The sequence below is a fragment of the Lemur catta genome, chromosome 24 (genome assembly GCF_020740605.2).
Source record: "Lemur catta isolate mLemCat1 chromosome 24, mLemCat1.pri, whole genome shotgun sequence".
Classification (NCBI taxonomy): domain Eukaryota; kingdom Metazoa; phylum Chordata; class Mammalia; order Primates; family Lemuridae; genus Lemur; species Lemur catta.
Genome location: NC_059151.1, coordinates 15018513 through 15043837, shown reverse-complemented (window position 1 = coordinate 15043837; position 25325 = coordinate 15018513). Strand labels below are relative to the sequence as shown.

The 25325-nt window shown below is 41.1% G+C and overlaps 1 protein-coding gene across 1 annotated transcript; it reads right to left on the bottom strand.

Annotated features, from left to right (window-relative positions):
* Positions 1-367: 367 nt before the first annotated feature.
* LOC123627389 (bifunctional heparan sulfate N-deacetylase/N-sulfotransferase 3-like) lies at positions 368-25325 on the bottom strand. The gene is made up of 8 exons (XM_045536944.1): positions 25133-25325; positions 22793-22889; positions 16163-16286; positions 12803-12977; positions 9760-9930; positions 7961-8070; positions 2128-2230; positions 368-487 (listed from the first exon to the last, which is right to left on the bottom strand). Exons 1-8 carry the CDS (start codon positions 25301-25303, stop codon positions 368-370), a joined length of 1071 nt encoding a protein of 356 aa, XP_045392900.1. The 5' UTR covers positions 25304-25325.

The following is a 25325-nucleotide window of genomic DNA, read 5'->3' as shown; positions in this document are numbered from 1 at the left end:
ATAAGAAAACATTGTACAGGCACACAGCAGTCTAAAAATCTACAGAGACACAATCTTAGCTGATACATAAAAGTGTAAGTATTACTATGAAATGGGACAGTTCTGCATTTAATATACGTAAGTGCACAGTAGTCTACGATACTCCCACGGGCTCAGGTATGGGTTAAGAGAAAGACCATAGGCCTCAAGGCTTATAACACACTTTTTCTTTTTTTCTAATCATCCACATGCCAGCACATGGAAGGAACTTTGTTCTTTTTTCTCATGTGAAGAGAGAGCCTTCAACAGCCTTTTGGTAGCTTCTGGAAGCTTTGGAAAAGGTGCATTTTACATGGCGGCTGAAGTCTCCAGAAGTTTCTGTTCAGTGCTATCTCACCTTCTGCAGCTCCTGTCTGAGCCAGGACGGCAGCGGCTGCCCCAGTCTGTGCAGCAGCTTCGAGAGCTCCACGTTGTGCTCTCGGTAGTAGCTTGACAGAAATGCTCTGCTCTGCACGGGGCGGGGGGGATAAAAGCACATTTCATTTTGAAGTAGGTTTCATAGACTCTGACTTAAATCAGTATCGAGTATACCATATCTGGGTTAAAGTTTACGGTGAGCATGTGCAATGTTTAGGTCACCCTGGGATGTTTTGGCGATGGTCCTGAGACAGGTGACGGCATGTTCTGTTCGAGGAGGCGGTGAACCGCATGGGCACAGCCCTGCCTGCCCCACCCGGCCCCGCACAGTTTTATTTCCTCCTCTTTGGACTCTACTGTACGAACCAGCACTTCACTCCCTCAGGTAAACCCAAGATGTATCACCATGACCTTGTTAAGAGATCTAGAAGAATTGATATTCTGAAAAGTTGTGTTTTTCTTACCTTTCTCTACCACCAAATTTAGCATTATGTCTCAGTATGTCTGTGTTGGACCAGAGTAAAATGAAATGCTAAGAAAGAGATGCTTCAGTGTCTTTTAAACATTTCAGCTTTGATAAATATGTAGGGAAATAGCTTTGACATAAATGAAAATGATATATTCTATATTACTTTCTTAAAATACAATAGAAATTGCACTTTAGTTTCTTTTAATGGGTTGGGATTGTTTTCATAGTGCGCTGAAGGTGTATTTTAATAATCAGCCAATGAAAACTGGAGTTCTGAGAATGCAACTTATCAAAACGACAGTGCCCTCCTCCAGGAATCTCAGCATCAGCCTATGGAGGACGGGCCGTCACCATCGGGCTGGCACAAAAAGTGGCCCTGAAAGTCTTATTAGAGAAAAGTATGCAAATCAGTTCAGCTCACCTTAGGATTCTCAGACCAGTTAACATAATATATTAAACATTGTGGGGGGGAAAAAGAATCCCAAATAATTATTTTAATTTATGAGATCTAGAAAAATTATAAATCATAATCTACCTACATTCTTTTATCCAAACTATATACTAACTGGGCTGAATATGAAATAAAAATATTAATAAATCTTTATATGAAATAAGCACTAAAGTCAAAATACAGGGTATGCAAACTGAGAAAATGCGGCATTACGTGATCACATCACTATTCTAAACAAAACCACCATGAGGGGCTAGATGCATACCACAAAGTGTGCATGTCCCCCTGCCCCAAAGCCTAAATTATCTTCTAGTATGTTAGACGTTTGGGAAATACATTAATACTTTAATTGCATTAGCATATTAACAGTTCAGAGCCGAGCATACTATGTTAGTAATTAATATCATTACCCAGGCCACACTTCCTACTACAGAGTGACGTAGGCAGTGAAACAAAATGGAAATCTTTTGGTCCTGTTTTCACTTTCCAATTGATATATTTCCTGTCTCGGTTTCAGTTAACATTTACGCTCAAATGTCTGTGCAGGTATCGTTCTTTTTGGAATGAGCCGTTATCTTTTTGTTTTTATTCAAAATGTCAAATTCTATTGTTTTACTTTGTTCTTGCATGATAGGTAATAATATATCATTGGAAAAATCAAAACAAGCAGTCTACATGTACTAAAATCAAAATGTCACTTTTAATTTTGACTTTAGGCTGAATTTTGACTTTAGTTTTCTAAGAAAGCAGCTATGACGTTCTTTTTTTTTTATCATTTTGCTTAGTTTGTATTTTTAAGCTCTGTACTTACATCAGAATCCATTGGAGGGTATTTCCTTCCTTTGCTCTTTCCAAGGCATTTTGTTTTACCTTCTTCCAATAGCTGACACCAGAAACCTTTATGTGAATCAAACCTAGAAAAGTAAAAATACAAAAAAAACCCACAAATTATTTTTCAAGCAATTCATAAGATATAATGACCAATACATAAACATTTTTATTTGGATATCAGTGATAACAATCTATAACCAGAGAAACTTTTTTGTTTTGTTTTTAAACTACATCCCTTGGCATAAAGTCTTTTGGCATACTTCTGAATTCTCAGTCCATCTGTTATATCTGTGAGTTTGCCAGATTTCTAATGGGAAAATTTCCAGTGGAAGTTCTCCTGTTAATAGAAGTAACAAAACTACCTCTTCATCTAGAAGGAAAAAATTCATAAGTTTCAAGCCCACTGTTTTTTTTTTTTTGTAGGATTTAAAATGAAAAGTCAATCTTCATCTATGTCTGTGGATTTACATGGTACTCATATCTTACAACCTATAGGACAGTGGGAGAGAAAGGGTTTTGGTGGGCCATGGAGTGGTTACTTTTAGGATTTTCTGTCTATAATCTATTTTTCTTCCAGAGCTACCTTCTTCTTTTGGCATGAGCTCTGTGTTAAAGTAATAGCACCTATAAATGGCATTTTTATGCCATCACTATAATAAAATAATAGAAGCACATCAAATTTTATGTTTTAGTTTACCAGAATATTTCATGGAAGTTTCTCATTTGCGTTTTCATTATAACCTCTGAAGGATATCATGTGTAGGATTCTTCCCATTTTATGGCACTTTGCATAGTGTTTGCCTGTTGTAAACATTAGTTGAATAAAAAAATGAAAAAGAAGAAGATGTTTGTCAAGGTTTATTTATCTTAGACTATATACTTTTTCAGTATTCAGGTCATAAGTCTAAGCTTCCTGACTCTAGAGTCAGGGCCTTTTCTTTTTTACTGGTCTCTAGGTCTATTTTGTATTATAAATAAAGCAGTTATTTCCATGCTTAGATATAAAAGTGAAAGTAATTGTCAGAAATGATAATTCTGGCTGGGCGCAGTGGCTCATGCCTGTAATCCTAGCACTTTGGGAGGCCAAAGAGGGAGGACTGCTTGAGGGCAAGAGTTGGACACCAGCCTGGGCAACAAAGCAAGAGCCCAAAACCATAAAACAACAAGAAATGACAATTCTTCCACATTGCTGTTGTTATTCAGTAACTCTGTTGCCACATCTCCTTCTCCATTAGAAAGAATTATCACTTAGGGTCATTACTTCTCAGATGCTGCTTCTCAACACAGGAGTGGAAAACCAAATACCACATGTGGGAGCTAAGCCACACGGTGCGCAGGTGCATGGACTGATACAGTGGACACCGGAGACTTAGAAGGGGGGAGACTGCAAAGGGGGTGAGGGAAGAAAAACTACCTATGAGGCGCAGTGAGCACTGTTCGGGGATGGGTTCGCTAAAAAACCAGACAGCACTTCTATACAGTTCATCCGTGTCACCAGAACCCACTTGTACCGTTAAGTCTATCCACATCTATCAAATCTATCAGAAGACTAAATATTTGTAGAATATCAGCTCTCTCCAAACCTATCTATAGATTCAGTGTGATTCCAATCAAAACTCCAGTGGACTCTTTTGTTAGTAGAAATTCAAATGACTGGAAACTGCATGGAAATTTAAAGGACCTAGAGAAGGTCCTGACTTTGAAAACAAAGAGCAGAGCTGCAGATCTGACACTACTGATGTCAACATTTTCTGACTCCAGGCAATGCGGTGCCGGCATCAGTGGCCCAGCGGAGCGAAATAAGAGTGCAGACGTGGACCTGCCCGTCTGTGGGCAACTGATTTTCAAAAAATAGGAGCCAAGGTAATTCAATGTGAAAAGATTAGTTTTTCATACAGATTGCACAAGAAAAATTGATATCTATCTGGGAAACGTGAACATTGACCCTTACACCTCACACTGTATATAAAAATTAACTTGAAATGGATTATTGACCTAAATTTAAGTGCTAAAACTAATAAAAATTTTGGGAGAAAACATAGGGAAAAACACATAGCAAATTTTTGTATTCAAACTGTGCTACAAGGCTGTGGTTATTAAATCAGCTTGGTGTTGGCACAAAAACAGGGACACAGACAAATGGAACAGAACTGAGAATCAGATATAAAACCATCCTCCTATAGCCATCTAATCTTTGACAAGGCAGACAAAAACATACACTGGGGAAAAGATTCCTTACTCAATAAATGGTGCTGGGAAAACTGGATAGCCACATGTAGGAGACTGAAACAGGACCCACACCTTTCACCTCTCACAAAAATCAAATCACAGTGGATAACAGACTTAAACCTCAGGTGTGAAACTATTAGAATTCTAGAAGAAAATGTGGGAAACACTCTTACAGACATTGGCCTAGGCAAAGAATTTATGAAGACCCCAAAGGCAATCACAGCAACAACAAAAATAAATAAATGGGACCTGATCAAATTAAAAAGCTTCTGCACAGCCAAAGAAACTGTCATGAGAGCAAACAGACAACTTACAGAATGGGAGAAAATATTTGCATGCTACACATTTGATAAAGGCCCCATAACTACAAGCTATTTAGAACTCAGGAAAATCAGCAAGAAAAAATCAAACAACACTATCAAAAAGTGGGCAAAGGACTTGAACAGAATCTTTTCAAAGGAAGACAGAACAATGGCCAACAAACATATGAAAAAATGCTCAACATCTCTAATCATCAGGGAAATGCAAATCAAAACCACAATGAGATACCACTTATCTCCAGTGAGAATGGCCTTTATCAAAAAGTCCTAAAACAATAAATGTTGTCATGGATACAGAGAGACAGAAACACTCACACACTGCTGGTGGGACTGCAAACTAGTGCAACCCCTGTGGAAAGCAATATGGAGATACCTTAAACAGATTCAAGTAGACCTACCATTCGATCCAGCAATCCCATTACTGGGCATCTACCCAAAAGAACAAAAGATAGTCTATAAAAAGACATCTACACTAGAATGTTTACAGCAGCACAATTCACAATTACAAAGATGTGGAAACAACCCAAGTGTCCATCAATACATGAGTGGATTAATAAAATGTGGTATATGTACACCATGGAGTTCTACTCAGCTATAAGAAACAATGGTGATCTAACACCTCTTGTATTTTCCTGGATAGAGTTGGAACCCATTCTATTAAGTGAAGTATCCCAAGAATGGAAAAATAAGCACCACATGTACTCACCATCAAATTGGTTTCACTGATCATCACCTAAGAGCACATACAGGAATAACATGGATCGGGTGTCGGGCAGATGTGGGGGGAGGGCATGGGTGTGTACATACATAATGAGTGCTATGTGCACTGTCTAGGGGATGGACAAACTTGAAGCTCTGACTCGGGAGTGGGGGGTGGGGGGCAAGGGCAATATACGTAACCTAAACTTTTGTACCCCCACAATATGCTGAAATAAGAATAAAACAATAAAGTCCCCCCCCAAAATAGACCTTGTTTCATTCATTTATTCTACTGTGTGCAAAGCACTGAGTTCATGTGGTTAGCTGAGAATTCATACTGGTTTGCAGTTTAGTACATCCTTAGAGAACTTTAAATGAAAAAAAAAATGTTTTTAAGCCCCAAAGAGATGGTCTTCAGTATCACTGGCAGGAAAATAAGAAGTAATAACAAAGTATACAAAGGATCTCTTGCCCCCTGGTATACACGGCATTTCTGAGGCCATACTTGTACCTCTCATCATTTCCAGCATTGGCCAAGCACCACGGAAAGTGTCATTACTCTAACAAGAGTGACTCAGTTGTGAGGTCAGGGTTCAGATAAATAACTGCAAGGGCGTGGGGTGAAGGAAGATCAAATTAGACCTAAGACCATGACACAGAACCTCCAAATATCCCACGACACGTGCACTGCCAGGTTCTGCAAGGTGTGTCAGGCCGACTGATGGCTGACAAAATGTGAAAGAAGCTGAGTGCCTGGCTGGCCCAGAAACTGCACGTATCTTACCTCCGTCCTTCACCCACTGAGCCCCCAGCCAGGGTCAGAGAATCACATAATGGGTAATTTTAGCAGATGCATGCCGGGTACAAAGTGACCCCCAGTCCTCTGTATGTGGCACGTTGCTGTGACAGTCTCTGAAGTTGACACCACCTTTTCTCAGCCGTGGGGACAAACGAGAGCTGGCTGCTGAGCAGGGTGTGGATGGGCCACACATGCTGCACGCAGGCCAAGGACGTGCCGTAAGAAGCAGATTCTGTCTTTATAGAAGACTGTACTTTTCTTTTTACTGAAATACAAGTGCTTTGCTCTACACACGATAAAAGAGACCCAAAGAGAAGCCAGCTTGAAGGAGAAAGCTGTTTAGAAAATAAAAGCTTTCTCTTCTCAGGGATACTTAAAAAGATAGAAAACAGAAAGTGGACTTGAATTTCTAACTGCAGACTAAACTCGTTCCGCTTTCTCTAAGGTTAAGTTGAATGCTGAACACCCGAGGCTCGTGAGTCTGCGTTGGTGCTTGAACCAAGCTCTCGAGACCCGGCAGCACCGAGCACAGAAAACAGGCCCGGGAGGTTCATAACGAGAGCAAAGTGAACGGCTCTCAGCAAGGCAGCTCCAAACTGCAGAGTTCCACCTGCTCCCTTGTCCTCCAAACCAAAGCGTCCCTCTCACGCGCCTCTGCATGTGATTTGCACAAGACATGAGTAGTATTTCATGTTTTCCTGCCAGTCTTTACTGTCAGGGATGCCGACAGGTAAAGGAAACCTGCCTCTCACTTTCTGAATGGAAATAGGATAAGGAGTACCCCCCCCAAAAAAAGGAAAAACCAGTTGATCTATGAACTGAGCTTTATACTAAAAACTACAATGGAAGAATTGCATGATACAGTCTTTTTCAGTTTCTTTAAGGCTCAGCCCACAAGTCTAAGATTAAAAAAATTTTTTTATAGTGAGAGTCAGGTCTATGGTCCATTCGACTCAGTGTCTTCTAGTTGTTCTAGAACCTTCACACATCTGATACACACAACCTTCATAGATCCGAGTGTGGGCAGAGTGTGCCGGAGGCCTTACTGGACACCACCACGTGAAGCCCGCAGTCAGAGCTGGGGTGAGGGAAGCGAGGCGCGTGGTGTGCGAGGCCTGGCAGCGAGAGCCTCTTTGAACCCCGGGGTCCCAGCCCAGGGACTCAACTGCCTGAGAAAGTCAGAGGAGACCAGCAAAAGCCACACAAGCCAACCAACAACCCAAACCAGCAGTGTAAGTGCCGGGGCCTCTCAAGGCCAGGCGACAGGATACACTCACAGCGGGTGAGGATGGACAGGCAAAAACCGCAAGTGTGGTTAAGAGCACGGACGTCTCCGACTCAGCTACCTAGTGGGCTATTTTTTGTAGTATGACACATTCTGAAAATCGCACAAAGAGAGAAGAGTGAGCTCCTAGACTCCCGAGTTAATCACCTGTTCCTACTTCCTCTTTTAAGGTTAGTTGTTAAAGATTCACAACTGTTTTGTTTCTCAATTTCCTTTCAAGGGACATCTTTGCACAATTAATTTGGTGGGTTTTTTTTTTCCCATCATACTTACATCTTTGCACAATTAGGAATCAACAGAGAATTTGGGCCATTTCTTTGGCATATTGTTAAAATGTTCCTTCCCAAGTGGTTAATGCCAAACCGAAAAATAATCAATATATGAAGAAAAGCTACCCTAAAAATTGCATCACCAAACTACAATTTCTCTAAAACAAGTGCTGTCCTGAAATTTCAATAAAGTAATTAGAATACAAACTTACGTTAAAGATTCCGAGTAGTTATAATGAGGAGAGACTCCTAGAAACTTCTGGACTTCATCCATCACTGTAGCAGGGTCAGTTCTTAGCTGTTGCCCATCAATAATCAGCAACTAAATTACCAAAGAAACAAACAAACAAAAAACAACCCAGTGCACGCTGAGAACGACCCGTTAACTGCATAGCGAACCATTTCTGTCCTCTGAGCTTATCCCGTGGGAGACGCCGGCCCGGGGGTTTGCAGGCGGCCTTAGGCGTGACAGGTCACCCTCACTCCCGACCCGGAACAAGACATAAATCATGCCAGTTACGCGCATTCACCTTTGGCAATCTGAGAAGTCCTGCAAACATCAGGAAACAGAAAAGGCAGCTGAGGGGAGTCAAGAAAGCTTAGAAACGGGACAGGAAATCACATGTGGAAACCGAGTGTGAAAGCAGAGCAGTTGCTCTGTCCTCCGGGCTGGGGAGCAGCGCCGCGGAGGAGGAGGAGGAGGAAGAGGAAGGCGCACTCAGCCCAGGTGTGACATGTCCCAGGATGCGCCCTGCAGGGCCCCACGCGGCGGCAGCACTGCGAGGTCTGAGGAAATAACTGGATAACCACGTGCGGGGGAAGGTGAGGCTCCCAGTGGACCGGAACAGGGACAGAATTGCTCAGGAGGCCACAGGGAGACTGTGCGTGCCACTAGGTGACGCTGGGCCCAGAAGGACGCTGCGACAGAGACCGCGACAGCCACCCTAGAGCCTGCAGGGCAGCCCCTGCCCGCGCTGCTTCTCCAATGTTCCTCTTGCGTCCGGACCAGCCCTGGACCACGGGCCTTGTGTGGTCACAGACACGCTCCACAGCCGCCGGGGTTAACACGCAGCCACCCAGCACCTGAAATGCGGCTAATGCAATAGAGGAACTGAATTTTTAATTTTATTTAATATAAATTTAAATAGCCATACATGGTGCTGGCTACAACACTGGACAGCACGGTTCTAGGCGCACAGGCTCCCGCGTCCCACGCCCCCGGGCTGCATAAGCGACCAGTGCGGGGCGGGCCTTGTGCTCTGGGCCAGTGCCAGGCACAGAGAGAGGCAAGAGGACTGAGAGGAATGCAGCACACGGTGGTTCCAAAGGGGAATAATGCCAAGGCGGGAGGATCACTCGAGGTCGGGAGTTCGAGACCAGCCTGAGCAAGAGCGAGACCCGTCTCTACTAAAAATAGAAAGAAATTAGCTGGACATCTAAAAATATATAGAGAAAAAAATTAGCCGGGCATGGTGGTGCATGCCTGTAGTCCCAGCTACTTGGGAGGCTGAGGCAGGAGGATCGCTTGAGCCCAGGAGTTTGAGGTTGCTGTGAGCGAGGCTGATGCCACGGCACTCACTCTAGCCTGGGCAACAGAGCGACACTCTGTCTCAAAAAAAAAAAAAAAGAAAGAAAAGAAAAAAGAAAAAAAGAAGGGGAATAACGGTACTTAATTAAGCAAAACAGCGTTTGTGTGGTTTCGTTGAGAGCTTCTCTTTCAAGCTTTATTCATCTCAGAGTAAGAACCAGCGACCTAAGGCTTTTGAAGCTCTTTACAGTCAGGGAAGGTAGGCGTTAGAAAACAGAGCAGGGAGAATTATCCTCAAACACTCTTAGGAAAAAATTAAACAGTTTTCTACCTCTGCCTGTTTCATTTTTCTCTGCCACAGTTTCGTTTTTTACAACGAAACAGTAAAAGCTAGTAAACGTTTTAACGAGTAAAAACTATCCTTGAGCCGAAGTCATCAGTGAATGGGACTGTCACATCATGTAAGTCACCAGGGCTCCGTACCTGAAAGGGCGGGAAGTGGACGAGCCACCTCTCGATGTGGCTGGCGTACCGGCCCGGCACCAGGCAGCGCTTCTGCAGCACCCGCAGCTCCCAGGGCGCCCGGGGCCCGGCCGAGATCACCTCGTAGAAGCTGAACTGCAGAGCGGCGGGGTCCTCGTGCGATCGCTGATGCTAAGAGGGAAAGGCGGATAATTAAACAACCTGAGCGACAGGCATAAATAATTACAAATCAATCTTCAGGACACGGCTCAAAACTAAAGCAAAGACTGCCTCATTGCTCAAGAGTTATTTATTTTAAAATTAACAAAGGATGAAAATGTTTGCTTGGAGCATCAGGATTTACAGTTATGACCCTGACCAGAGTAAACGTTTGAGAACTTATTTGGTAGAAGTTGAATTCTTGTGGATAGGATTCCTTAGCCAGCTTTACTGAGTGGTTTCCTTAGTGTGTGTCTTTTATTCTGGAAGGAAACTTTTTAATGTCCCCTCTGCAGCCCATTAGCAAACGGTTTATCCCGTGCAGCGGATAGCCGTGAGACACAAGCACGCTGCTAGTTCTGCCAAATAATTCTGCTGTCTCATAACTCAGTCTTAGATTAGAAAAGCCCTCTCAGCTATTTTAAATGCAGAAACTACTAAAAACTCTGATGTGTATGTTATGTGAAATCCACAGCTTTTATCGTACGTCACCTAGCATCCGAAAGCCAAGACTGTTTTATTTAATGGTCCCCTTTGCGGTGAGTCCGTCATTTATTGTGCAGAAGATGCAGAAAGCAGCAGTCCAACTGGGAAAGGGCTTCCTAATGGCTCTGGCGCGGGCCCAGGGGCTCGAGGAAATCACCTTTTCCTTAAATTGACCAATAAATATTGAGGCTTAGCGGTGGGTTTGTGGATGTTTACTGCATCTGGTTGAATAGCAAATTTTCTACAATTGAGAGTCAAATTACTGTACTACAAACACGACTAGACTTCGTTAAAGCCTGCGTTTTGCCACTGTGATCTGTGTGTAATATTTGTTAGCTTGCAGCCGGAAAACCTTCTTTTTCTGTAAATTCTCTATTTTTCAGGGGCTAAGTGGTTGCCAAGCTCCAATCTTCTTCTTCCTCTCTGAGTCAACTAAGGTTTATTTCTTTTTTCTCCAGATCCCTGGTGGACGAGGTAAAAGGTGCAAATGCAAATCGGTCAGTTTGCAGTTTGCCGTCTATTTTGATTTAAAAGATGGTTCCAGGTTTTGCACAAACGACTAGTATGGAATTGTGGAATTTTCTGGATCTTGGCTTTGGAGGGTGTCTCTACATCCTGGTATGCAGGTTATCACCGGTTTGCCTCTCCAGGATTTCGTCTGCTTTGTATGACCTTCCCTGAGAATCTGCTCCTTCTCTTGTGAGCCTGGAAAAACTGCTCTTGTTAAATAACAAAAGGACTCAGTGCTGGGGGAGTTTATTCTCTGGCATCCTGTCAAGGACTGAGCTGTTTAACATCATCAGCAGTGAGACTGGAACATCCCACTCCTGCCTGGAGGTGTGAGCTACGTGAGCTCTTTAGCACGGAGAAGTAGCCTCGTATCCAACCCACTTGCAGATTTCAGACAATTTCAGGGCTTTTCCTACAACACAACATTCCTCATTTATCTTAACTTTAAAGTTTCCAAGGAAACAGGACCCTTAGTCTGTTTTTCAGCCCTGACCTGCTGATGACTCCTTGACACACAGCCCTGCCTTGCCCCCATCAAAACGATTCTTCGTTTCAATTTTACCTAAACTTTCCCCCTTACAAATCCTTCCCTCCTCCAGGGAAATGCCCGGCGGTTCTGGTTTTGGGCCCCCCTGGGGCAGCCGGTTAGGAAGCTGCCTCTCCCCGGGGTCTTCATCAGATGGGCTTTCTCGCTGTGTCTGCCCACCACGCACCACTTTCTAATCATATGCTTATTTAGACACATTTCTCCAACTAGACTGAACGTAGTGTCAAGTGTAGCGTCCGCATTTATCGGCTTATTTGCAAATCACACTTAATATTTGACACCTGGTAGTCATTTAAATTGTTTATGAACAGATGAACACATGAACAGTAGGAAAAGTGTTTTTTAAGTTACAAAACTGAGAAATGATAACTAAGGGTCCTGGAAGTAAAAACACTGACTCTGTTAATTTTGTTACATTTTCATGTATAATTTTGGCTGCTTTTTATTGAACTGTTCCATTCGGTGATTAAAATATCACCGGGACAGGTTTTAACTTTTTTTTCTAGCTATCGTTTTTCATGATATATTAAAGTAAAATGTATTTGATATATAAGTATTATTACGAGCGTCTGTTAAATTATTTCAAAGTGATCGTAACAGCGCTAGCTTCTAGCCAACATCAGAAACACAATGGCAATGAGTAGATGAGGAGGAGGCTTAGAACAGGTGCAGACAGGCTGGGCTTTCAGGGATGAAGAACTCTTATATCTGCTTTGCCACTGAGTTTTTTTTTTTTTTTTAAATACAAAACAGTTATTTAAACTCTGTTATAGCTGGGGCCAGCAATCTGTGGGCTGCCCTGTGTTTTTATGAATCCAGTTTCATTGGAACACAGCCATGTTCATTCACTGACATGTTATCTGTGGCTTCTTTCAAAATACAAAGGGAGAGTCGCCATAGAGACCACATAACCTGCAGAGCCTGACCTTTTTGCTGTCCGGCCCTTTATAGAATACACATGGACTAGATGAAAAATAATCATTTTAAATTATTGTAACATTTACTTTCAAAATGCAGATGTGTAGAAGCACAGATATATATGTGTACATAATATTTTGGTATATTTTAATTTCTTAATTGCATTAACAAATTTTATTAAATAAATTGATTAAAAATGAACAAAAACTTAATGGAGAAAGTTTCTCCATGAAAATAAAGAAAAATGTATCCAATTTTCTGTAAATATCAAACAAGTAGCAAATCTTCTCTTTTGTTAGAACCTGAGGAGGTGACTTGCTAACAGCCATCCTGCCCTGTCCGGACCCCCCTCTACCAGTTGGATTCTGCCTGTATCTTCCTCACCTGGTACCAGGAGTAGGCCCGGTCTGAGGGGTCGATAAGAACTGTGATGATCTTGGCTTTGGGGACCAGAGAGGCTGCTCTTTTAGGGGCTTCCTCGGAGTGGAAGTATTTGACACTCTTCTCAAACAGGCAGTCCGTGGTGGCATTCGACGGGACTGGGAAGAAATCCATATACCTAGAACAGGAATATTTTCCTCAAAATAAGACTCCAGTTTATACTCATATCCTGGTGACTGAAGATGTTAAAGTTGTCCCCCAAATTCATTTGTCTCCTAAACAAAAATACCTTCTCCTTGGGGCATTTGTCCCTCTTTGTTAGCAAGGGGGAAATATCCAGAACACTAATAATGGAGTTTGAAGATGTTTTTCTAAATACATTTCTTTTTGTTTTGTTTAATATCAAGAACGATACAGAGATAACAAAAATGCAGACACAGAGTGATCAAACTGAAGCAATACTCAGCCTAACTATATAAAATGTATCTAAATGCAGAAATACTGTACAGAGAAAAATGTAAGTGCTGGAAAAGAAGATTTGATTAAAACAAATTATTAATCTACTATGTTCAGTTCAAAGACATCGTTAGAGGATAAACCGAACATGTTTACCGCAAGTAGAATAATTTCATTCCCACTAATGTGTTGTGGTGATGTTCTGTTTAACCACATAGTGTCAAAGTGCAGAATGTATCTGTTATAAATACTGCCTATTTGCTGAATATTTTTTTCATCTAGAATCACTTATATCCCTCTTTAGAGTAATTGTAAGAAAAGTCTAAAAAGCATACACATATTTCCAGGTATGAAATCCCAAGGTCAGGTCCTGCATCCTTAAGTGAAAATTCACATCACCAGGGGGGTAAAGGCAGTGACCCCTGTAGGCTCAAGGGCTGAAATGCAGGATTTTGTTTAATGTTCCACCTTTATAAAAGTTGTCAAACATAACTAACGTAGCACATAATAATAGATATTTCTGAAGCACTCAGGGATGCCTTTTAGAGGAAAAGGGCTTTTTTAGAGAGGCTATAAAAATATAACTCGTAGGGATGTTTACATTTTCTAATGATGGCCTCAGCCCCCACTGCCAATTCCTAAGCCACTGCGACTCTGGGCTACACAGACAAGGTGGTTCAATAATTACTGAACACAAGAGTCATTAGCAGTCATGCAATGACTTCTTTTTACAGTGTGCTGTTTTCTTTTATTTCTTTTTTTTTTTTTTTTTTTTTGAGTCAGAGTCTCACTCTGTTGCCCAGGCTAGAATGAGTGCCATGGCGTCAGCCTAGCTCACAGCAACCTCAGACTCCTGGGCTCAAGCGATCCTCCCACCTCAGCCTCCCGAGTAGCTGGGACTACAGGCATGTGCCACCATGCCCGGCTGATTTTTTCTATATATATTTTTAGTTGTCCATATAATTTCTTTCTATTTTTAGTAGAGACAGAGTCTCGCTCTTGCTCAGGCTGGTCTCAAACTCCTGAGCTCAAACGATCCGCCTGCCTTGGCCTCCCAGAGTGCTAGGATTACAGGCGTGAGCCACTTCGCCCGGCCTTGCTGTTTTCTTTTGACTGAAAGATCACATGAGACAATCACAGACTTTCAACTGTCAGATCATGTCACCTTGCACGAGGAAGCTTCTGGCAGGATCCAATTGTCAACACATTGCAGAGTTTAGCTGGTGCAATGAAGTGATGTCTTGAGACTCAGAGCAGTAAAGAAATCCTTTTCTGTTTTCTGGGAATTGCCTTGTTGGTGATGGGTAATTCTGGCACCCTCTTAGAGGGAAAGAGCTATACAAAAGTTTTTGGAAAATTTGCTCTGCTACCTGCTCTAGTGTGCGTTCTATTTATAGAAAGTGCCGAAATTTAGGGTCCTTGTTTAGAAGCTCACACTGGTTCCAGGGGTGCTCAGGTTATCCTGAGTGTCTGGTCACTAGCGACATCCTATTTGGTCCAGGCTTGTCTCAAGCTTGCTTGCTCTGAAAAAGGCTCCAAAAACCACACACACACAGAAAGGGCATAGGTTTTAGCCTCTAAAATCCACCCCATTTTCCTAAAAGTCTTTCATATCTGGAACAGTTAGGTTTTGAAGACCTCAAGCAGGTCTGGATCTTGGCCCTACAGTGTGTTGATCTGTCCTGGCCCCAGAGGCTCAGAGAAGGCAGGTCCAGTTCTGGTTTGCCTGTGTATCTGTATCACGGCCGCTGCTGGCTGCTAGGCACTTGAAAAATGTTTGATGAATAAACAAGTAAACAAAAGGAATTCAGGTTCGTATTTCCAGGGTGGAACCTGGAAGCCCCCCACATAGGCTCACATTTAGAGAAAATGAATTGCATACTCATTTGAGTCAGCGGTCAAAAAGTAGCTGAAATCACTGGCGGTTTCTTCATATTCCCAGCTGTTACTTAGCACCAGTTAATCAATATCAAACCCTGTACTGAAGAACTGGCAGTGAAATATATAACAATTAGAATATATGTAAATCCTAGTAGGTGCTCAATGTAAACTCGATTTATATTCAGTCCATCTCTTTTTCTTTCCATCTGGACTATTCACAAGCAACTTTTGAGGGAGCTGATACTTACAAAATTGAGATCGTGCAATTTGACAACAAAGGTTAACATATGTGATTCCTTATGCTAAAATACATGCAAAATGTTTATGCTCTAGAGTTATTATAAGCATTCCACTTTTATACCACTCTCTGTCCAGTATTATACCTTAATAGCAAGACCTCTAGATACTTTTATGATTAACATGTTAGTTTGTACTGTCTATTTCTACATTATTATGTTTTGTGTATATGTGACATTTTTACTTTTTAACTTTTCAGATGGTTGCTATATTTTTAATTTCAACTCAAAGGCAAAAAATTAAATTTTGTATATTGTTGATAGCTTTGATTACTCATGAAATATACACACATTTCTAGTTCTATTTACTTGGTTTTTATCCTGCATATCAAAGTAAAATAGAAAATTATATATATTGGACTATCGCATCACTTAATGGAAAGTGCACAAGAAGAGAAAGACATGAAAGTGTTTTCGTGTGAGTAGAGAAGAATGAACGTCCTGGGTACTATCCTATTTCTCTGATTTCATATCTGTAATTACCAACAAAGATAATAAATGCCAACTGAAATTATACGTGGGCCTCTTGAGTCAAGAAGTCCCTTCGTAACCCGAGAAGAGTTTGTTATAAGTCATTTCTGAGCTCTTCCAGGTTATTCAGTCAATTTCCAAGGCACAGAGGGTAACTCACATTTGTGGCTACAAACTTATATGTTACTAAATATTAGTGCTACGTGTACACTGTGCACAGTACATAGACTTTGAGATTTATACTAATAACCCATCTTACCAATCAATCCCCCTGTGGTAGTTATTTCTATTAAAGAACTGTACCTCCTCAAAGGTTTTTGGGCTGGGGGAGTTACTAAGGATGGAAGGATGCATAACCAGGAACAAGTACAAAGCAGTGGTACCTGGAAAGGAAACAGAGGTTTAGAAATTAATGACATAGAAACAGTTTCCTGCCATTAGCACTTCACAGTCATTAATAAATTAACTATTACAGTGATCCCATCAGATTCATTATAAGTACTCCTTGAATTAAACTGAACAGATAACGAGCTTTCTAAAAGCAGCAGATTCTACAATGGGGGCGCGGTGAGGGGTAGGAGAGGCCCGTGGCGGGGATGGAGAGCCCTGGCCGTTGGTCTCAGCTCTGTGACCTTGGCTTTTAGCTTCTCTTCATCTCCGCTCTCCTTAATGAGAAATCACCTGCCTTGCTTATTTTGTAGGTTTTCTCTGAGGATGAAAAGACATAGTGTACCTGAAGGCATTTTGTCATTAAGGAAGTCCTATATAAATGAAATGTATACATTCATATATATTCATATACTACGTTACCAAACGGAGAGTTGGGTTTTCTTATAAAGTTCTTCTTGAGGCCCAGGGAAGCCAGTTCAACTCAAGACAATTGAATCTTTCAACAAGTTTGCTTAAGTGTGAATGCACTTACATGCATATAAAAGGTAGTCAAAAATTGTTTAAATTGCTAAATTTGAAAAAAAGTATGTCCTTAGTGACATACTTTATAAAATGTGCATTTTATTGGAAAGAGAATGGCATATCCCAGGGAGCCATATAGATCTGTGACTATTTGGGAGTAAGATTGTGATTTTTTTAAAAAGCGAGCAACATCATAAACTATAAAATTAGTGTTTTGTAAACCTAACTTAGGAGGTAAAAGGTGCAGTTTAGTGAGACTGCTAAAGAAAAAGTAAGGCAGTTTGGGTTCAGTTTGTTAAAGATTTAATCATGCACTTGCAACTGTGACTGTGTTTATAAGATCATGATATAAAAATATTTCTATGTATTCAGTACTCCTAGAGAGAAATACACCCTCTGGTTTCTACCTCCCTGCTCTGATGTCATTTACACTATTATACAATCTGCGGGGCGGACCTGTTAATTGCATTCCAGATCAGTAGCTGGCATTAGTAATCACACGTGGCCTGATACTGTTTCTCTCACTTGGAGAAATTATTATTCTAATTTTTCTTATAATAATACTGTGTTGCCATTTATACAAAGTTTTGAATTTTCTGATACCTCTGATAAGCTTTCTCTAGTATCATGATGAAATCTACTGTACCTATACAACAGAAAAATAGTTACAGTAACTCTGTCAACAGCAATATTGTCTAAAAGATGAAAGAGGCAGTGTTCCCAGATGACATCTGAGCTCAAGAACGAATACTCGGCTGGGCGCGGAGGCTCACGCCTGTAATCCTAGCACTCTGGGAGGCCGAGGCAGGAGGATTGCTCGAGGTCAGGAGTTCAATACCAGCCTGAGCAAGAGCGAGACCCCGTCTCTACTAAAAATAGAAAGAAATTAGCTGGACAACTAAAAAATATATAGAAAAAATCAGCCGGGCATGGTGGCACATGCCTGTAGTCCCAGCTACCCGGGAGGCTGAGGCAGGAGGATCGCTTGAGCCCAGGAGTTTGAGGTTGCTGTGAACTAGACTGATGCCACGGCACTCTATCCTGGGCAACAGAGTAAGACTTTGTCTCAAAAAAAAAAAAAAAGAAAAGAAAAAAAGAACAAACACTCTATCTACAATCATAGATTACTACAGAGAATGAAACGTAGGAATCTATGATATACAAAGTAAAAATGTTCTTCACAAGCTTGACTTGCATCAGTGGTCCTCAAACTTCAGCACACATCAGAGTCACCTGGAGGGCTTGTTAAAACACAGACAGCTGGGCTCTATCCCGGAATTTCTCATTTAGCAGGTCTATGGTCTGGCCTAAGAATCTGCATTTCTAACAAGTTCTCTGGTAATGCTTAAACTGCTGGTCTGATCACCATCCTTTGGGAATCACTGTCTTAGAAGAAGTATGAAACAATGTGCTCTAGTACTTGAAATCTACAGTACACTGGAACGAGCATGTTCTTTGGAGTCAGGTAAATTCTAGGATCAAGAGTCTTATTGCTGATACCAGCTGTGTGGATTTGAACAAAAATTATTTAACCTCTTGAGTCTTAGTTTTTGCATCTGTTTAGTGGGGAAGAAAATACTTAGCTATCAGGGTTTTATGAGGGTCAAGTGAGATAATCCATGTGAAAGTACCTAATTAGTGCCATATTGGAATATTTGAAAGATACTTCAAAAAATAATAACTTCATTAAGATATAATTTATAATTATAAAAAATATATTAAGTATATAATTGAGATATAATTCAAAAATGCAAAAGGCACTTTTTTTAAACTGAAAAGACTAAATCTGTGGGAATAAGAAGCATAATTATTACAATGTGAAAAAAGAAAACAGATTAATTCCTTTTTTAGATCAACTGAAAACATTCTTTTCTGAATTTTAAGAATTGTACTAAATTATATTGTTTGCTTTTAACAGCCCCCTCTTTTTTTGAGACAGGGTCTCACTCTGTCACCCAGGCTAGCATGCAGTGGCATCATCCTAGCTAACAGCAACCTCAAACTCCTGGGCCCAAGCAATCCTCCTGCTTCAGCCTCCTGAGTAGCTGGGACCACATGAATGCGCCACCATGCCCGGCTAATTTATCTATTTTTTTGTAGAAGTGGGGTCTTGCTCTGTTGCTCAGGCTGGTTAATAGGCTTCCATGACCAGAATTAATTAGACAAAAATAAAATATGGATGTAATATAATTGTATAGTCAGTAAAAGACATAATGTAAGTTATCAGTGGTCAAAAAATTGTTAAGTTGTGGTCTCTGAATTCTGTCTACACCATCCTGTATGCATATTTTTTCCAGTGGTAATTCAACTACATAATCATAGACACACATTTAAGTAACCATCCAATAAAGCTTCAGTTTTTATATTTTTGTTAGTCTCAACATGCAGAAATATTTGAATATCCAGACAACTAGAAGTCTCTGCAAAACTATCCAGAAAAATACTTTGGACAAAACTGTAGTTAAAATGAAGCTATATAATTCTCATATAACTGATATGAGAAGATACTTTTGTCTAATTAAAAAAATCAATTTCACAATATATTGATATACACGACAGCGTGGATGAATCTCAAAAGTATTATGCGCTAAGTGAAAGAAGTCAAACACAAAAGATTACATACTATGTCCTTCCATTTACATGAAATTCCAGAAAAGGTGGAATCACAGTGGCAGAAAGTGGTGGGCTATGGCCAGGCCTGGGGTGGGGTGGGGGACAACTGCGAAGGGCTGTGGAGAAACGTTTTTAGGGTAACAGCTGTTCTGTGTCTTGAATGTATCAATAGTCATGGTTATACAACTATGTACAATATCCAAAATTCGTTAAATTATACATTTAAAATGGGTGAATTCTATTGTATGTCAATGTACCTCAATAAAACTAGGAAAAAATCAATTTCTATAAAAATTCTCTTCCAAAGGTAAACGTCATATCCAAATTGTAATCAATATTCGGAAACCCAGTTGAGTTTAAGATGACAAGTACTAATTCTGCCACCTAGTCATCATATGAAAATGCCTGTCTATCCAGTCCAACACGAGAGGAAGTCTATCCTTCAGGGCTTTCTGAAGCAAACTGACATGCCAAGCTGTCACCTGTGACCCGGAAGGACACGGTTCTGTGATGATGGTGAGAGTTCACTGAGGACACTTCGGTTTAAAGGTTTTCCTAGTTGCCTTTTGACTTGAGGCAGATGAGGACGAGAGAAATAAATAAGGGCAAGAAAAGTATTTGTCATATTTATTATTGTTTTCAGATTGATATCTGCAGATGGGACTCAGGAAAAAATGAATAGACTAAACTCCCTATGTACGTTGTATAGAATTCTACTCAGTTATTCCTAGAGAGACGAAGAAACGGAATGTATTTATTCCCCATAGCAAATAATATGATTGAAACGGCTGTTCTCTGTGAAGCCAGAATCCAAGAGCTGCTAATAATTTATCATGCAGGTAACAGCATGAATGTCTGGCATTTTAAAGCTTCCACTGGGCTTCATTTTAATACCAATTCTTACAGAAACAGAAGTTTTTGAGAGAAAAATTGCACACCAATTTAAAAAAAGTGAAAAAGATTCCTCCTGGGTATGAATAAATACCTTCCTTGGCACAAAGTTTTGTTTATGTCTAGGAATTCTGCTTGTCAAACATCTTTTAGACTTTAAAAAAAATAGTCATCTCTGTAAGAAACAGTTTACAGATACACTCTATCAGGAACATGGCGACCTAAGAGAACTACTTTTATGGAAAATGTGTTCCAAACCTAAGAAACAGCCCCCTGGGCTGCCCCAGGCCAAGCAAGCAGCCGTGTGCCCACATCCCAGGCCTCAGAAGCAGCCTTGTGGCAACCCCTGGTAGACACACCCCCAGGCCAGCCGGGCAGCTGTGCCCACATCCTGGGTCTGAGAAACAGCCCTGCAGGCTGCTCCTGGCAGGTCTGTCCCCAGGTGGGCTGAGCAACTGTGTGTTCACGCCCCTGGGTAGAGTAAAGCCCTGTGGCCCCAAGCCTAGCAAGCCAGCCCCATGATGGCGGACCCATCATGTGCACACATGCACCCCTAACCTGAGAAACAGGCCACCGCGGCCATCCCTGGCAAAGTCACACCACTACCACCATAAACTTTCTTAGCCGAGGCCACTGAGACACTTGCAAACATCACTGATGTGGATTACAGCTGAAGAAACTACACAGAAACTACTGCACCCACTTAGAACTAAAGTCAATGCACCCCACCAAACCAAAACCTAAAAACCCATTCATAAGAAAAAGTCCTTCCCTATGAAACCTACTCCATAAAATTGGAAGAGGTGACTTCTCCAGCAGGTGCATAGAGATCAACATAGGAACACGTAAAATGTGAAAAAGCAAGGAAATATTACACCACCAAAGGAAAACAATAATTCCCCAATAACAGATCCTAATCAAAAGGAAATGCATGAAATGGCAGAAAAAGAATTCCAAGTAATATTTTTAAGGAAACTCAGTGAGATGCAAAAGAATACAGATAAACAACTCAATAAAATCAGGGTAACAATTCATCATATAAATGAGAAATTCAACAGAGATAGATATATTTAAAAAAAAAAAAAAAAACCAAAAGGAAATCCTAGACCCAAAGAATTCAATGAATGAAATAAAAAATACAACTGAGAACTTAAACAACAGACTAAACAGACAATCCAATTGCAAAATGGGCCAGTGATCTGAACAGATATTTCTCAAAAAAAGACATACAAATGGCCAACAAATATACGAAAAAAATGCTCATCATCACTAATCATCAGGGAAATGCAAATCAAAACCACAATGAGGTATCATCTCATCCCAGTTGGGATGGCTATCAACAAAAAGACAAAAAATAACAAATTCTGGTGAGGATATGGAGAAATGGGAACATGTTTACATGGGTGGGAATGTAAACTAGTACAGCCACTGGGGAGAACAGTATGGAGGTTACCCAGAAAATTACGAATAGAACTACCATATGATCCAGAAATCCCACTACCGGGCATTTATCCAAAAGAAAGGAAATCAGTAGTATATCAAAGAGACATCTGCACCGCCATGTTTACTGTAGCACTATTTACGATAGTCAAGATGTGGAATACACCGGGTGTCTAACAACAGATGAATGGGTAAAGAAACTGTGGTACATATACACAGTGCAATACTATTCAGCCAGAAAAAAGAATGAAATCCTGTCATTCATGGCAGCATGGATGGAACCAGAGCTCGTTATATTAAGTGAAAGATGCTGGGCACAGAAAGCTAAAGACCACATGTTCTCATTCATATGTGGAAGGTAAAAAAATAAGTTGATCTCACAGAAGTAAAAAGTAGAACAGAAGATACTAGAGGCTGAGAAGGGCAAGGGGGGAAAACGGGATAGGGAGGGATTTGTTAAAGGATACAAGATTACAGCTAGCTGGGAGGAACACGTTCTAGCGCTCTAGACCGCTGTAGGACGACTACAGTCAACCATGATATACAGCTGGAAATCACTAGAGGATGTTGAATCTTCCCAACACAAAGAACTGATAAATGTTTAGATGATGAATGTGCTAATTACTGTGATCTGACTGCTATACATTATATGTATGGAAACATCACTATGAAACCCATAAATATGTTCAATTATGTGTCAATTAAAAAAATAAAATTTTAAAAATTCAATTAAAAAATACACAGATGAAATTCATGTAGGGCAAAAAAGACCTTTGGAAACAAAATAACACGCTACCGAACTGGCTGCTGGATAGTCAAACTGTGTGACATCTATTTAATTCTTTTCACTTTAAAAAACAGTTTGACAAACATTTAAGTACATTATTGAGCTAACTAAAGATTATGTCCGAGAAAAGCATGTTATTCATTCATCAGCGTTTATAGGAAGTTTATGAACTCATTGTGACAAGAACTCGTCTGTTTATCAAGATTTTTACACTGTTTAGTTAATCATAACACAAAAAGTTCTCACCAGTTTTCTGAGGTCCTATTACCAGGAATTTTGGTAAGCGATCACAGGTTTTTTCTTTAGACCAAATGTCTCTGTGGCGTTTGTCATCACAAGGATTCTAAGCGGGAGAAGAATACAGAGATAGAATTGCGTGTGTGTGTGTCCACCGTGTGCCAGCTTTTCCAACTGCTGCCCTTACTTGATATCCTAGGACACAACGGGGGGAAAAATGACGCTGATTTTTTTAAGAATGAAAGCCCGAAAGTGGCATCACAAAGCTGTGAATAACTCCTCTCCATGCAGAAATTGAGAGTCTGCTGAGCAGGTGGAGGAGGGGAGATATTTCCACTCTGGGTAAACAGCCTCATAGCGCTGAGAGTTTTATACATAGATTTTGCTGTTTCATACATATATTTTTGCTACTGGCAGTTTCTATGTCTTAATTTTTTCCTTTTCTTTTTCTTTAATATTGAGCTTGTGGGGCCGAGACTCTGCTTCCTGCTAACCTAAAAGAAGATACATCCCCAGTATTCAATAAATAACTGAAATATAAGGTGTCATATTTTTATTCTAAGTAACCTTGAGCTTTCCTGCTGTGCTTCAAAGGGAAAGACATCTGGCCATAATAATACCAAAGAGACAGCATGTTCCTTTCAGCTGCCTTCAGAGGTCCCTAAATGTGTATCTAAAAATGTAACTTTACAAGAGTATGATGCTAAAAAGTGCTAAATTTTAGCAAAAGGGTAACAATAAAGGTGAATTACTACTTTAGGGATTCTGCTTTTGGTCTATAACACTTCACACCAACTCCCACCGTGCAAGACATACCGAGAACACCCTTTGTTTTAACTGCAAAGTAAGTATTACACGGAAAAGGGGGAAGGATTAAAGTATTCTTTAATATGATTTCAGGAATGGGCAGGCAGGCAGGAACGTTTTCTATTTCTATTCAATTACTTCTGTGGAAACCTGAAGTTAAATAACCCTGCTTATTTTAATAAGCAGCAGATGTTGCGATGAAAGTGAGGATATTCTTTTTGGCTGCTGTTCTGAAAAAAAATCATTACGGACTTGTCACCTGAAATAATAATGATTTCAGTTTAAAAATAAGGTGTTCAATTAGCAGGAAAGTTCCATATCTTTTCAGGGGCTAACATGGTGATGTTTCGCAGTGGTGGAGATGAAAAGAGGTTTATTATGACAACCGAAAAGTGACGCAGTCACAGGTCACCAACCACCGGCCTTAACCTGCTAGACATGCAGCTACTTTCTTCTCGGAGCCACCGATCCGAGCTCAGGAGGTAACGAGCACACAGTTCAAAGCCTGGGCGAGCTGACTGTCGAGTTCAGAGCTGACCACAGCCTCGGTCTGTGAGATTTACTGGGCTCCGCTGCTCAAGATTGTGACTGTTTCAGCAGCAGCAGGGGCTGGAACTCTGGCACCATTTGGCACAGGGATTAGCAGCACAGCCTCTGGAGCCGGACGGGCCTAGAACCGACTCTACCTTTTGACACACTAGCCGTGTGACCTTGCATAACTGACTCAGCCTTTCTGTGCCTCAGTTTCCTCATCTCTAAAATGCAAATAATAACTGTACCTACCACACAGGGAAGTTGTGAGGAGTAAATCAGATAACACATGTCAAGTGCCCAGTCTTGACACATAGTCAGCACCATGTAACCGTTTGCTAAAATTACTAGTTTCCACAGATCAGGGAGCTGACAACTGAAATTCAAAGTAGTTTCCTGCAATTCTATGCCACGAGTCTATGCTTTGAAATGCGAGTTACTCCTAGAACAGTTTGAGCGTGTCCTATTAGTGCGGCGTTCCTTCTCTCTTAGGAAGCTCAGGGATTTTCCTATGAAACACTCACCCCCATGTCCAAGTAATCCCCATTAATACTTTTGAAGCTGCCCATGTCCTGTGGCTGCTGGTGTACCCCATGTTTCAGAAGGCAGAAGTCACTTCTGAACCCTTCTCAGAGCCATTAGGGACATGGGGATGTGCTCCAGGCCACCCAGCCGGCCACCTGCCCCCTCGCCACCTTCTACTCTTGAGCTGTTGCCACCTGAAATCGATCTCTCACTCCCGATTGAGAGTTACAGTCACTGCATCCCTCACTGAGCTTTCAAAACGCAAACACTTCTGATGGGCGAGAACAGAGAATCTGGCTCACCGTGTAGCAATAATGCGAGACTACAATCCAGGAAGCAGCACTGCCTCAAATGCACTAACGTTTCAAAAATGTACAGCTGTTTCTCAGATGCCTTTCCTTTTCACATCTGGATTATGTCACAGAACTATCAAAGAGGTGTCTGTATTTGATTATTTACACCAGTCACTCACTGGACCCACCTTACCTGCCAGAGAGGGTCTTTCTGATCAGGAAACAGCTCAAAGTACTTGTGGGCCAGCTGCATCGGGGGCAGAGTCTGCAGTCGCAGGTTGGTCCAGCTCTGCACGAAGTTGGCCAGATTCACAAACGTGTATAAGCCCAGCCGGTCGTTCCCGTAGTTGGACAAGTGGGTCATGAAAATGCTGATCTGAAAAAGG

What these genes read in the sequence shown, in the direction of transcription:
- LOC123627389 (XM_045536944.1), bottom strand. Translation starts at nt 25,303, where the DNA reads ATGACCCACTTGTCCAACTACGGGAACGACCGGCTGGGCTTATACACG. An exon ending in AATAGGACCTCAGAAAACTG is followed by an intron (nt 16,287 to 22,792) that starts GTGAGAACTTTT and finishes TTTCCTTTCCAG; the next exon opens with GTACCACTGCTTTGTACTTG. An exon ending in AACTACTCGGAATCTTTAAC is followed by an intron (nt 2,231 to 7,960) that starts GTAAGTTTGTAT and finishes TTACTTTTCTAG; the next exon opens with GTTTGATTCACATAAAGGTT.